The following is a 13,451-nucleotide window of genomic DNA, read 5'->3' on the forward strand; positions in this document are numbered from 1 at the left end:
GGAATGGGGGAGAGGCAAGCGGGTGAGACGCCACAGGCACTAGTCTGCATCCGGGAATACGAAAGGGAAGTTGCTCGCGTCTGGACAGAACAGACACGGCGACAGTGCAATGTGCAGCATCTGCCGTGACCGTGTCTCGACGCGTCTCACATCCAACCGTGTGTCGGTTGCTCGATTGCTTCACGTGCCATGACACCCGAGGCTCGCTCCGGATGGGGCGGCAGGCGAAAATGTGATGTCATGTTCGCGTTGGCAGATTGACGCATGGGAAAGAGCGACAGGCAGCTCGTCTCTCTCAACAAATGTCGAAACCCACAATGTCCCCATAGCACACGCCCGCCCCCGACCCCTCCTACCACGCCGACCTCTACCTACCTCGACCCCGACCCCGCCCCGCCGCCGCCAGCCATGTCGCTGAACCCAGAGCCGTCTGCGCCGGACGAGCGCGCTGCCCACGACCTGGCACCCAAGTCGTACGCCGACGCGGCCGAAGACGCGCTCGCGCCAGAGTCACATGTCGAACACACGGACGGCGCGCACGACAGCACCAAGCACAAATTCAACGAGAGCAGGAGCAATGGCGCCGACTACATGTCGGACACGGACGACCGAGAGTCGCTCGAGGGCATGGGCCTGGACGCCTCGCCGAGGAGCCCCAGTCGAGGCCACCGCCGCAAGATGTCGCGCAGCTCCGTGGGCTCCGTCGGCCGCAAGCAAGGCGCGCTGCTGGACCGCGACGTGTACGAGCGCCACACCAACGGCCACGGCGACGCGCTGACGAGCCTGGCGCCGCCCGCCGACGTGCTGAAGGTGGCGCGCATCGACGGCGTCCAGCGCCGCAACTCGCAGCTCAAGTCGGGGCGGCAGGCGGGCGCCGGCTGGCACACGAGCAAGTACGTCGACGGCCCATGCAGCCACGCCAACTCCCACTGACGCGCACAGGATCCGCTTCGCGCCCATGAACGTGCCCCTCCAGCGCCGCCTGCAGACGCTCGCCGTGCTGATGCACACGCTCAGCATCGCCGGCGGCCTCGCCATCTTCTTCTTCCTGTGCAGCATCCCGCTGCTGTGGCCCATCCTGCTGCCCTACACCGTCTACTGCCTCTTCTCCAACGCCGGGCAGTCGGGCGAGCTGTCGTTCCGCAGCGAGCGCATCCGCCGCCTGCCCGTGTGGTCGCTCTTCGCCTCGTACTTCCCCGCGCGCCTGCACCGCTCGCAGGAGCTGGAGCCCACGCGCAAGTACATCTTCGGCTACCACCCCCACGGCATCATCTCCCACGGCGCCTTTGCCGCCTTTGCCACCGAGGCCCTGGGCTTCTCTCAGCTCTTCCCGGGCATCACAAACGCCCTGCTGACGCTCGACTCCAACTTTCGCTACCCCATCTACCGCGAGTACGCCCTGCGCCTGGGCATGGCCTCGGTCTCGCGCGAGTCGTGCGAGAACATCCTGTCCAAGGGCGGCCACAACGGCGAGGGCATGGGCCGCGCCATCACCATTGTCGTCGGCGGCGCTCGCGAGTCCCTCGACGCACGCCCCGGCAGGATCCGCCTCGTCCTGCGCCGCCGCAAGGGCTTCGTCAAGATGGCCATCCGCACCGGCGCCGACCTCGTCCCCGTCCTCGCATTCGGCGAAAACGACGTCTACGACCAGCTCGACACCGAGTCGCACCCCTACATCCACAAGTTCCAGATGCTCGTCAAGAAATTCATGGGCTTCACCATCCCCATCTTCCACGCCAGAGGCATCTTTAACTACGATGTCGGCATGATGCCCTATCGCAGGCCCATGAACATTGTTGTTGGACGACCCATCAGAGTCGTCCAGAATAGACATCCCGATATGGAATACATGGACGAGGTCCATGAAAAGTACGTCACCGAGTTGATGCGCCTCTGGAATGACCACAAGGATATGTTTGCCAAGCATAGGGTGGCTGAGTTGGAGATTGTCGAGTAGACTTGGATACTAGTCATGTATTCCTTTTATTTGTCTGGTTGTTTTGGGTTTGTTTTAGCGAGTTTGGGTACGGATAGATATTTTGTTACTAGGAAAAGTTGTACAATGCCATTCTTAACTTGTCCATGAATGGTACTTTGCTACTCTTGCACATTCTATCATTTCCCGTTGGGCAGAAAGTGAGAGAGAAAAGGAGAGAAATTGTAAGAGTGTGTATAAGAGAGTGTGTATAAGAGAGTGTGTATAAGAGAGTGTGTATAAGAGAGTGTGTATAAGAGAGTGTGTATAAGAGAAAGTGTATATGAAAGAGTGCAGGCAAGAAAGTGTGGATAGAAGAGTGTATATGAGAGAGAGGAAACCAGGAGAGAAAATAAGAAATAAACTCAGTAAGCAAAACGCCGCGGTTATGTATGTTCAAAAGTGCAGATCAATCTGCTTTTTCCTTATCCTTCTCCAAATGATTTCCTCTCTTCTCCGAGCTAGGTTCGTCTATAACAGTTCATTAATTCCCAAGAGTTTAGCATGACAGGTATACAGCATATTGTTATCATGACAATAATAAAGTCATAGTCCATACCTCATAAATGGAGCATGATTCGTCGGAGCATACCCATACAACGAGGTTCTGATTGGCAGATAGAATACAGACGGCGCTCGCCAAGCAGCTTCCTCAGTGGAAGGTACAGAGGACTAACACCCAAGTCTCGCTAACGTCGTCAAAATCGATAAATGTCGCTATGTAGTGGCTTGGTGACCGTGCATGTACCTCTGTCCGGACACGAAGAATACACAAGCCCCAAAGGTGATACAGAGCTAACTCTTGCGTATAAAGACTTCTAGCTGCCCAGCCTCTTGGTGGCCTGCACAGCTCGTGTTTGATCTGTTGTTGTCTTATCTTCATAATGAAAGAACCAGGACTACTGCTAGCGCTTAGCGCCACTACTGCAAACCCCCAGTATTCTGGCGACATTGTACACTACTGGTATAGCTCGATCCAACTTGTAACCGGTTTGCGGCGCTAACCATGCCAGGGTCAATTAATCCGGTCTCCTCCCCAATAACTCCCGGATTGGAGGCCTCCCATTCCCGCCCTCTGGATGGTTTGAAGCCATCGTTCAAGCGGCTGTATACGTTAGTGCTCCGGAAAGCAAGAACGAGCTCCTTGCGTCTCAGCAGCTGGCCGTATCACATGCCGCCCACGATAGCTTGACTGGGGTCTTCCATAGTACACGCAACTTTGGTAACATCTTCAAGTCGGCTCAGGACATTGTGAGCCTTATTGGCATCGACGAGATAGACGACAAGTGTTGGCGCGCAGCAGCCATCGGGCGCAGGGCAGCCATCAAAGTCACAGCCGTCAGACAAGACGATCGACTAAACAATCTTGTCAACTATGTCTTCAAATCGGGCACTTCAAGCGTATATCAGCGAACTCCTGGCTCAACCTTCGTCGCTCCAGATACAGCACAAGCTCGTTATCTCCGCACTTTTGGTGGACTCGGTGATGTGACGCGCTTCCGAGCCTCGGCCCCCCCTCAGTCAATTCTACAGGCTACGAGGAGATTCTCAACTACGTCAAGACTCAGGGCGAACGTAAGTCAACGGTACGTTCGGCTTACAACACCGAGACAGCCTACTTCTGGCGGGAATCTTCCCCCATACAATGACGCCGCTTCGCGCGTAACGTTATTGGTAACCGTTAGTCGAAAGACGTTTTTACGCCCGCAAAGTTCTACCTGCAACTCAACTATGCGATGGCAAATGCCGCAATTGCAAGCTGAGACTCCAAAGCGTATTGAAATTCATGGCGCCCCGTGACCGCCATCCGCCGGACAGACGGTTGGCTTCCCAGTGGTCACAATATGTCGAATCCTAAATGGGCGCCCTCCTGAGTCTGACGCCCAATCATCAGGACTACACGCCCACATATGCCTGCTTTGGCGGCGCTGCTGCTGCGGTAATCCAAGCATGGAACAACGGGAGTGATGTGATCAATATCTTGCAGAGTACCAATGGAACGCAGATCGGCGTCATAACAGGACGGTACACAAGCATTTGGCAAGCCACCAAGGGTAATGGAGATAGTCGGGTGTATGGTGGCTTTATGTTTCTACCGCGATAGGTATAACTTATTGGTCAGAGGGCACACACTAATTTGACGACAGATTCATTCCCAGTTTGCGTCCGATGTTGGTACGGAGATAGGTCTCGCTGTGGGAAACGCCACTATCCAGGTTTTTGACGATCACTGGAATCGGTTTGGATTGTTTGGTGAGATGGTAAACCCATGTATAGGAAAACTGGGTACGTATAGGCTCGCAACAACACTGTGCATCGATACAGCTCTGAACGTCGTTCGAATAGATCAATGATCGACGATCGTCTGCGACTTATTATATCTCCAATTCAAACATATAGCTTCCCCAAATTACGTCCGCCAGTAGTCTGCGCCACCCCTCAAGCTGCATCGCTCTGCTCGTCGTACTCGGACTCGCAAGTCTATCAACCCGCAGCCTCCACTCGGCCCCTTCCGGTTTGTAGGAAGGCCGTGCGTAGCACGGTCCTTGTTTTCTGAATCCTTTTTCGAAGGAACCGGAAGGGGCCAATGTACCCTGCTTTTAGCAGTCAGACCGCGTGCGTGATTTCTTCGATAGGCCATGTGCAGTTGCAACAAGAGGCCAACCACGACGGCAATGCACCTGGACAGTTCCGGAAGTCTCGGCTCGTAACCGACTGTGTGTGGAGGACGTTTCTAGGATCTAAGATGAAGCTCCACTGTGCAAATCGCGATGCCTTTTGCCTTGTGGGTACTCATGCCAAGCGCCAAATTGAAGACATAGTTTCGAAACGCTCAAGAAGATTGTTGTACAGACCACATCGTGGTAGATGTTTGGAATCGATTTCTACTCATTCGAGGCCTTTTTTGGATGGTCGGTCCGTTCTATCCGTGTGACGTTAGGTCACCATTTTTATGAGGCTGCATAACTGTCCAGATCGGACTGCTTTGAGATACATGCATAACGGTGATACAAGCATGGTCTATAACAGAGACGTCAGACTTACTTCGTCTACAGGACAGCCGTGCTGCAGCGTTGTATCTGTCAAAGAGCTAGAAGCTTCCGTGCATGCTTACCGGTCATTGACTCTTTCATTCAAGGGACCGTGGGTTACCTTTTGCCATCGAGCTGTGTGACCTGTCAACATTGAGTTACTACAAACTCCAAACCTTGCTTCTTGGGTCTATTCCGTGAGCGATTTCCAAGCCATATGTTGAAAAGCAACATCATACAAAACAGGTCCATCCCTAGCCAATAGGGTGATGCAGAGGTATGATAATACAAATGCGGTGATATTTGATCGGATATGCGCTGCGCGCATAGTGTATGCACTGATCTGGGATGAGACAGTGGGCCAACCATCAATAGAGGTTTGTGGTCCGGGTTAGGCGAAGGATAACTCGAGTAGGCTTCTACCTAGTGGTTGGTTAACAGGTAGTAGTAAACGGTGCCGTGCTTGGACAACGATAAGCTTCGACAGGTCTTTCCCAGTCAAACATGCACTCGTATTATCCATGTCCATGCTTCTCTTACCAGACTGGACTACATGTCTCCGTGCGTATGGTCTATGCACATGGAATTCGTGCTTAGAAATGGAGTATCCCTATAATTTAGCAGCACATCGACCGAAGGGGATATCACATCGATGATGGTGGTTAGATCGGCAGGACCAACGGTCCCAGCGCCAAAGATTTCCAGGCCGAAGATCTTGCAAGCTGGATCTTACACTCCATGTCTATGATATGATCACTACAGTACGATTATGGATAAAGAACACTCTGTACGAGGCCCGGTCGTCTGTCGTAGCAAGAACCAAGATTGGGAAAAGCAACGCTTTGGGGAAAACGCAGCTCCGAGAAGCTAGTGCATGACATGATGGTGGAAACAGGCGGAGTTTGGGTCTCGAGACAGGGACGAATGATCAATGGCTACCAACGAGTGAAGTTAAAGATGAGCTGATACCGATGACCTGTTATTTCCAAAGGGGACTCTTTGCACAACACAACCTCGGCCACGGACTAAATACCGTTGCTTATCATCGTACAGCTAAATCGTTTAAGTTACCCTTTTAGAGTTTGTAACTTTGAAAGACGTGTCGGTGGGGATGAGTAAGAACTACCCTACTCGCCCTGATCCAGCCATCAACGATATAAGTAAGCGACAAGACTGACGAATAAACCTGGAACCTGGCTTGTTCCAGCTTCCCTGGTATCGCGTGCTTCTTCGACTGCAGGGTTGAACGAGACGATCATCCTGGGTTTAGTTGTTACAACCATCCATTTTGATGTGGATTATCCTAGCAACCGCCAGCTTATCTGACTCGTGAGGTATGCTGATCCACAAGAGACCGGGAAGATGCGTACTCGCATCAGAGGAAATTTCACATACAATCTTTCAGGGGTGCAGAAGACGAAAATAGTCGACATAGTCGCGCCATGAAAGGGCCGTATGTGGGAACATGGCTTCCACTAAAGCAATCTTGTCGAACTATACCATAGACAGTCGGATCTCGAAGTAATGCGTTTGTGCACCGTAATAGCGTTTCTGTGCTACGCTACGAGAAGAGCTCTGGTCAGAGAGGCCGTGGTGTTCCCGTGCCGTTAGAATATCGTCTCGAGAAAATCCGGCAGGATCGATCCTTCCGCAGGCAGAAACAACAGTGATGTACACCTGACTCACAAACATCTCAAAGTATGTGGCACAGGGAGACATCCGCGGCTATAACGCTAGGATACAGTCTGGACCACTTCCCGCTAGCATGGCAGTGTAACTTCACACCAATGCATAACGCCTGGACTGGACGAAGAGCGTAACACTCTCAAGTAAAAGCTTGTCTTTTACGAGTAGAGGTTTCCAAGCCGACGTCCCCTTTGTGGTTATAATAAGATAATCAACTGCTGTGTATTTTGTACTGGGGGCAAAAGACATACGATATTAGATAAATGAACAAATGTAGTCGACATAAGCGTATGGAGATTGACAGTCGGAAGATTTTGATATTTGTCATTCAACGACACGGTGATTAATGACGAACGAACAAGAGACAAGGCCTATAAAACTCGGTCAGATATATCAGATTTGAATGATACAAAGCCACATTACGAATAAATATCGTAAACCAAGGCGCGTATTGCACGACGGTAACGAGCTATAGACTCCGTAAATTAACGAGAAAATGACCTTGATATCCAATCAAGCCTTTACGTTCAGTTTACCATGCACATGTTGGCAAGAGCGTTTTCACATAGCATTCTTGAGAGGAGCAGTGGTCAAAGTTGATCAGCCTGACCAGCTACCCAGCTGATTAGTCCGGCGTTAGTTGGCGGTCGGCTTAGTCAGTGCACACCCATCGTAACGTCGCTTTCGTTACTCCACTCAACATCTCCTCGTCTCAAAAGTCGGGACTCCGCTCCGTCTTCTCACTGCACTATTGTTAAAGGGTCCAGCAATGGTGTGGAATTGCCAACACAGAGGACAAAGGGGGCTAACCAGAAGTTATCGCACGATTACCGGCATTACAGCGTGCAGGCAAGTTTGCTCTTCGCCACAATTATCCCTGTCTCCCCTCTTCCCCGCAACGACCTTCTGCACGCACAGCTCGCCCTGCAGAGCACTACGGCTTAGGTTGTCGACGCACCGGCAGAAGTGACATGCGCACTGGCCCTCGCTCCCGGATCGAATAGGGCCCCCTCCCGCGAGCCGCTTTTCAACGTTGCGTTTCAGCATCCCGGTTCGCCGTCGGGATCATAGCCGTCGTCAAAAGTCCTACCCAAACAAGAAGTCGCCACAGTAACATACTAAGCGGTGTGAACGCTTTTTATTGATCTTACTCTATCTGTCGACCTAGCGCCGGAAGCAGGTGAGGATCCTGTTCGGACAACGACTCTCTCGCTCCTTACAGCGAAATGCATGAATAATCCTTGCAAGATTGACGACGGTACTGCCAAACTTATATGCCCTCGCCTCTCCACTTGGCTGCAGCATGCAAGTAATACGCTTAGCCGAGAGGATGTTATTGCTTTCAGGATTTGTGTCACACCATCCATCGACGAATGGTGAGCGATGATGGCCTGTGCAGGGTCGGGGCTTAGTCAGCATAGCTTGCGTCTTTTCTGCATGTCCTCGCTAGACGCATAAGACCTTGTGTGAGGCACTCGGCGCACTTAGCGCTTCCGCGCGAGGCCTTTTGATGCATGACACGAATTAGCACGGCTTCGAGCCTCTCGAGCCCTCTTGACGAATGAGATGCCGCCCCATCGAACCTAGTGACTGGGTTGGGTTCATCCTTCTGCGCCGCGTGGAGAGAGACACAAGTTGTGGGTGCGTAGACCCCTTCGCCTTTCCTCTGTACAACCCCAACCTCAGTCTCCCTTCCTGTCTTCATATTATCGCTGTGAGACAAGTTGGCGGGCCTGGGAAACGACGCTCACCTCTCTCCCGCCTACATATCATCGCCATCCGCTCGGTTTATGCAAAGTGCAAACACTTAGCCTCGTATGCTTGTCATGGGGAGCGATTGGCCTCACCGCGCGCTACCGCGCTTCTCGGAGCTGTTCTCGTCGTCTTCGGCAGCGGCGATCGACACGATACCCTCGTACGAACGCATCGGCGACTCTGAATCCATTCTGCGTAACACGCCTTCTACTGCGCCCGCTCCAAGTGCCCCCGCAATTGCTGAGCGACCGCTCTGGATGATTGAGAATCACGCGAGTACCCAGCCCAAGTATGTGAACGCGAGACAGCCTGCGAAAAAGCATACTCACGCTGTCCATAGCCTTCCCGAATTGAGCGTACCAGCAATGGCCCCAGGGCGCCAGTTCCAGCGTTACTCGGCGCCTCAGGCCGCAATGCCTCGCGGCTCCGCGTCGACGTCTGAAGTTTGTCTGATGCAGGATGCAGCACACACGCAGACACCAATCAGCGCACCACGCCAAGACTCAGCTGTACTTCCATCACCAGATTTCACTTTTTCTTCTTCCATTCGAAGCCCGAGGAGCGCTCATCGTCAGCCTAGTCCACGGCCCCATTCCCATTCGAGCACTCACTCTTCTCCTACTCTCACTGCAGTCATTCTTCAATCACATCAGACAAACTCACACTCAGGTCCACATCATTCACAAAGAAATCATTCCACATCTCTGTCTTCAACTTCGCAGAATCCCTTGCCCTTCCCTAGGACACACGAGTATCCAGGAGATCAAACTGCTGTCGTTGATATCAGACCTGCGGCTAAGACCATGCGTCCATCTTCTCCCCACGACCATATCAATGGTAACAACAATAATAACACAACTGCTCCCGTCGCTCCCCCTGCACGACAAGGGCGATATAATGTCAGGTTCGCTGCAAACTATACTTCTGAAAATATGCCGTCTTCGCAAAAACACCGTCAGGACGCTGCGCCTGCGACACCCGCATCTGCTCCAACTGCTGCTAGTGAGCCATCACCTACTTCCCAAGAACAGCCAGCGCCCACCGAGGAACCGTCGATCAAACTCTTCAACGCTACGCTTCAGTCGACAGACAGCCAACAGTCTCAATCTCGACAGAAAGAAGGAGAGTCTTCCGTGGAACGTTGCCATGGATGCAACGAGGCATGGAGGAGGCCCCTGCCAAACATTGAACAATTTCGTCGAGCTTCACCAGCAGAAACGGGTCATGAGCTATCTATGACAAGTCACAACTTGATCGCCCAATTGCGAGACCATCGCCTGAAAGCTGATGCTGCTTATGATCAATGGAAATGGCACCATAGTCACTGCATTCCACGAGAGGGTTATATACCACCTACCAGTCCTTCGTCAATTGCTTCTCCCGACGATATTCATAGCAAAGACACGGAGTTCGTGTCACACAACGGCAACCATACAGAGACGTTATCCAACAAGCGCAAGTCTGACATCCCTCATGAGGAGGACCAGCCGACCACATCGAAATTACGGAAAGTAACCTTTGACTCAAAGTCTACGGCACCGCCCGTTCGCCCTCCCACCCCTGCTTGAGCACGCCAATATCGAGGCTCAGACCACAGAATTCTTCGACACATCTTCTACTCCCGCACACGACATTGCATTTGCATTTTGAATTGCCGTTGATGTTAGCTCAACAAGGACATACATTATACCCCTATCGCTGCCATTATGCCACTCCACCTTTGGAGTTTGAAGTTTCTCCTTTGAGCATGGTGTTTTATTGGCTGAACGAGCCTCAAAAGAGAAGAATGTACCACGAACCGGCGTTTCCAATCTGATCTTTCTCGCGTCGCTAGGACCAATGTATCTTTGAGGCGTTCGGCATTTGTTCTCATCATACCACGATTGTACGCTTTACATGTATCAGCATCTAGCTTTTTTATATCATGTTATTCCTCTAATTCTTCAAAGAGCTACGCTCCGATGTGTTGTTCGATAGCAAACGGGGTTCCAGCTACACGTTTTTGTACATTCGATGACATTATTACATCCCAGCATCTTCAGTTTCATTGCATGGATTCACAATTTGGTGTCATCTTCGAGCTCACAATCGCGAACTCCTTCCTGTGATACCAGTCGAGTCCACTCCTACCTACCTAGGAGTAAGGGCCCCTCGGAGCGAGCAGCAGATGTTGAATAACGCATCCAATAGTAAGGCCGCCCGTCGTCTGCAACCAAACGCAAGGGCCAGCGTCAAAGCGGCTCGGTACGGCACTCTACGTGACGCCCTCATGTCATGACCTTGCGCTAGCTTCGCATAGCTCCGTCTTAGCTTTGATCACCATGTGTCCACGAACGAACCATTGAAATGATAACTAATCGCTAACGCTGGCCACGGCAAAAGGGAGGTGTAAAGATCGTTGCATCATGGATGTCGTTTATTTGAATTCCAACCGACGAACCAAGAGGGTCGGGAATAGTCCTAGCATTCTGCCGTCACTTGCGCGGCCCCTTGGATCGCATGCTGCTAGGAAGGGTATCGGGGCGGCAATTGTAGTGTTGGGGGCGGGAGCGCTCCGTCGTGGATCAGCAAATTTGTGCAAGTTCTCTGTTGTATTCCAACTTCTGCAATCGTCGGAGCGTTGTGACCAATGGGATCGATTGAACAAGTGGGCTGATACTTTTGAGCGTCCCAACTGTGGCGAAGGTAATGATCAACATCATCATACGATACCACATACCCATGCTGTCGGTAATGATGTCAGCGCGATACTCTTGCCCCAACTCGGCGCCCGTTTTCGAAACGTCCCAGATGGTCGCGCTATTCGCCATCACAAGCCGCAGATGTACTTCAAATCTCGATGATAGGAAAGGTGGCGAGGTTAGCAGATTAAAGCTAACCTAGCTTGCTATAGTTGCAAAAGTTTGTGGAAGCGGGACTCAATGTTCGATTACACTCTCTACCTGCTATCACTGTTTCGTCGCGTTGGTCCGGATTCTCTGAAGATGATACAATTCACCACCCCACATGAAAGATCAAGACTGAAGCCTCCTTATCAAAGTAAATCATAAAACCGATGAACATCGCTAGTAGTTGGAAAGTCCTCTTTTGACAAAAATTAGAGTCTTTCAATAGAGGTTGCGGTTTGTTGTCTAGTCTAAAGTGTAACATTGGCTTGCACCGCCTCTTTCAAATAGGCGTAGTTCAGCTGACACATATTCATCAGATGATACCCCTGATTGACCCAACCCCAGTTGTTTGCAAGTCTCGATAAAACGGCATCAAGGTCCCGTTACCATGGGTATCAGGGTGGGTATATATAACTTTGCCGATCGCGGAGCACACCACTCTTCTGGAAAGCGTTGGATGAGATAGAGTTCAGGATCTCGGAGGAAACCCCACTCGAGTCTTAGTGTATCCGCTTTTCGTACTGTGGCAACCTAGGAGGCCGCTGATGACGTTCTGAGTAATTAATGGGCTAGCATGCGACATTCAACGGCCGGATGATATCCGATTGTTTTGAGACTGAGGCCACGTATCCAGCATGAGAGCAAGAGCAGAGAATCAGGATCGTCGGCGGCATCGTCCGTTGGGTTGTGAATTTCTCAGGAGAAGTTCATGGGGGCCGAGTGCTTTGTTTCGTTCCGCGTCCGCTTCCGCATCCGCTCCCAGTTTCTGGTCGTGACTCGGTACGTCGTCGATCCGAGAAGTCGTGGGTTGCGCACAATCTCCTCAACGATGGCTCTCGAATTTGTGAGCGCTGAAGTTAGTATCCGTACTCTGTGGTACCTTGAGCGCTTCTCCGTTTGATGGATGTTTCTCGCATATCCAGTATCCCATGTAGTTTTCGTGCTGCATGCCTGACGGACTTGTTGCCAGTGTTCATCAAGTTACAGGCAAGTCTAACAACCCCGTGAGACCCGATCTAGCCATCCAAGGGCGGGAACATCTCTACTTGTAAAAGTGTTTCCTCGTTGTTTCACCTGCTTTAAATCCGCACAAGGCCCGAATCGGTGGACAAGGATCCGAATCACTAGCACGTGCTCGACCCTTATGATACAGTATCCCGAGGCAGCGTACGCCGGGTACCCATAGCTAGTGGTTTCCGCGGCCTATGGATTTGACTGTACAGGAACAAGATGGTGTCATGGTAATTGAAAACTTTAACAATATATGCTATTCTCCGGTCCGTTCAAGTCGAGGACTCATTAATGGTCACTACGATTGACATCTCATTACCGATGATGCTGATACCAATTTGGAGATCCATGCGACTGCAGACCCTCGACAATGCTCTCTGTATTTGATCTTGGCAGCGTCCGAGCTCTGCAGAGAACAAGGTCGTATTCAGACAATACCGCTGATGTTACTGGTCTAAGTGCAAATAGAACTAAGTGTATGGCAGTCCAAATAGCAGCACCGATATGGAACATAATACACTGGTGTTCTTGTACGACTTTTAAATCGAGTATGTGCTTAGGTTCGTCGATCTGGCTTCACGTTGTACGGCAGCCACAAGGTATGTACGAAATATGTGTAGCTTGTTGGTTACCGATGACCTTATCATGTCGCTCACCGGGATTGTTTCCTATTGCTGTGATTCCGCACAACGTATTCCCGAACGACATGTTGAAAGGCCACGCGGTGGAAAAAGGAACATAACCACTCAAGGGATCTAGAGCAAGGAGCTCTGTCTTTGATTGGTGCACATGACAATCGTCTCGCTGAGGCGTAGCTGGGGCTCGTCGTAATATTTTCCCGTTTGGGAAGGAAGCGATGTGGATACGAGTGTCCCATGCCAAGGGTTGCGGAACTTTTACAGCTTAAAGGCTCATTCCGTACTTCAACCCTATTGAATCACGCGCGATGAGGATTAGTCGAAAACCGACGAGGGTGCAGGAATGTGGAAGGTGTTTGAAAGTGATTAGTGAACCGTGGCGGGCTCAGGAACCGTCCTGCCGGGCTAATGGGTACTTAAAGTCAAGAACAAACGCCCCCGGCACAACAGTCCGAGACCATCGGAA

The 13,451-nt window shown here is 51.5% G+C and overlaps 3 protein-coding genes across 3 annotated transcripts; all 3 read left to right on the top strand.

Moving 5' to 3' along the window:
* The first annotated feature begins 130 nt into the window (after positions 1–130).
* On the top strand, positions 131–2,236 carry P153DRAFT_362937 (diacylglycerol O-acyltransferas-like protein 2B). The gene is made up of 2 exons (XM_033667256.1): positions 131–893; positions 943–2,236. Exons 1-2 carry the CDS (start codon positions 265–267, stop codon positions 1,955–1,957), a joined length of 1,644 nt encoding a protein of 547 aa, XP_033528290.1. The 5' UTR covers positions 131–264; the 3' UTR covers positions 1,958–2,236.
* A 623-nt stretch (positions 2,237–2,859) lies between these two features.
* On the top strand, positions 2,860–4,079 carry P153DRAFT_353131 (uncharacterized protein; the record flags this gene model as incomplete). The annotated part of the gene is made up of 3 exons (XM_033666418.1): positions 2,860–2,965; positions 3,033–3,550; positions 3,870–4,079. 3 exons carry the CDS (start codon positions 2,860–2,862, stop codon positions 4,077–4,079), a joined length of 834 nt encoding a protein of 277 aa, XP_033528291.1.
* Positions 4,080–8,167: 4,088 nt separating this feature from the next.
* On the top strand, positions 8,168–10,492 carry P153DRAFT_392530 (uncharacterized protein). Its single transcript, XM_033671156.1, has 2 exons — positions 8,168–8,737; positions 8,789–10,492. The coding sequence occupies exons 1-2, from the start codon at positions 8,511–8,513 to the stop codon at positions 10,014–10,016; spliced, it is 1,455 nt and encodes a 484-aa protein (XP_033528292.1). The 5' UTR covers positions 8,168–8,510; the 3' UTR covers positions 10,017–10,492.
* Positions 10,493–13,451: the final 2,959 nt, after the last annotated feature.

This window comes from Dothidotthia symphoricarpi (genome assembly GCF_010015815.1).
Source record: "Dothidotthia symphoricarpi CBS 119687 unplaced genomic scaffold P153scaffold_2, whole genome shotgun sequence".
In the NCBI taxonomy this organism is placed as follows: domain Eukaryota; kingdom Fungi; phylum Ascomycota; class Dothideomycetes; order Pleosporales; family Dothidotthiaceae; genus Dothidotthia; species Dothidotthia symphoricarpi.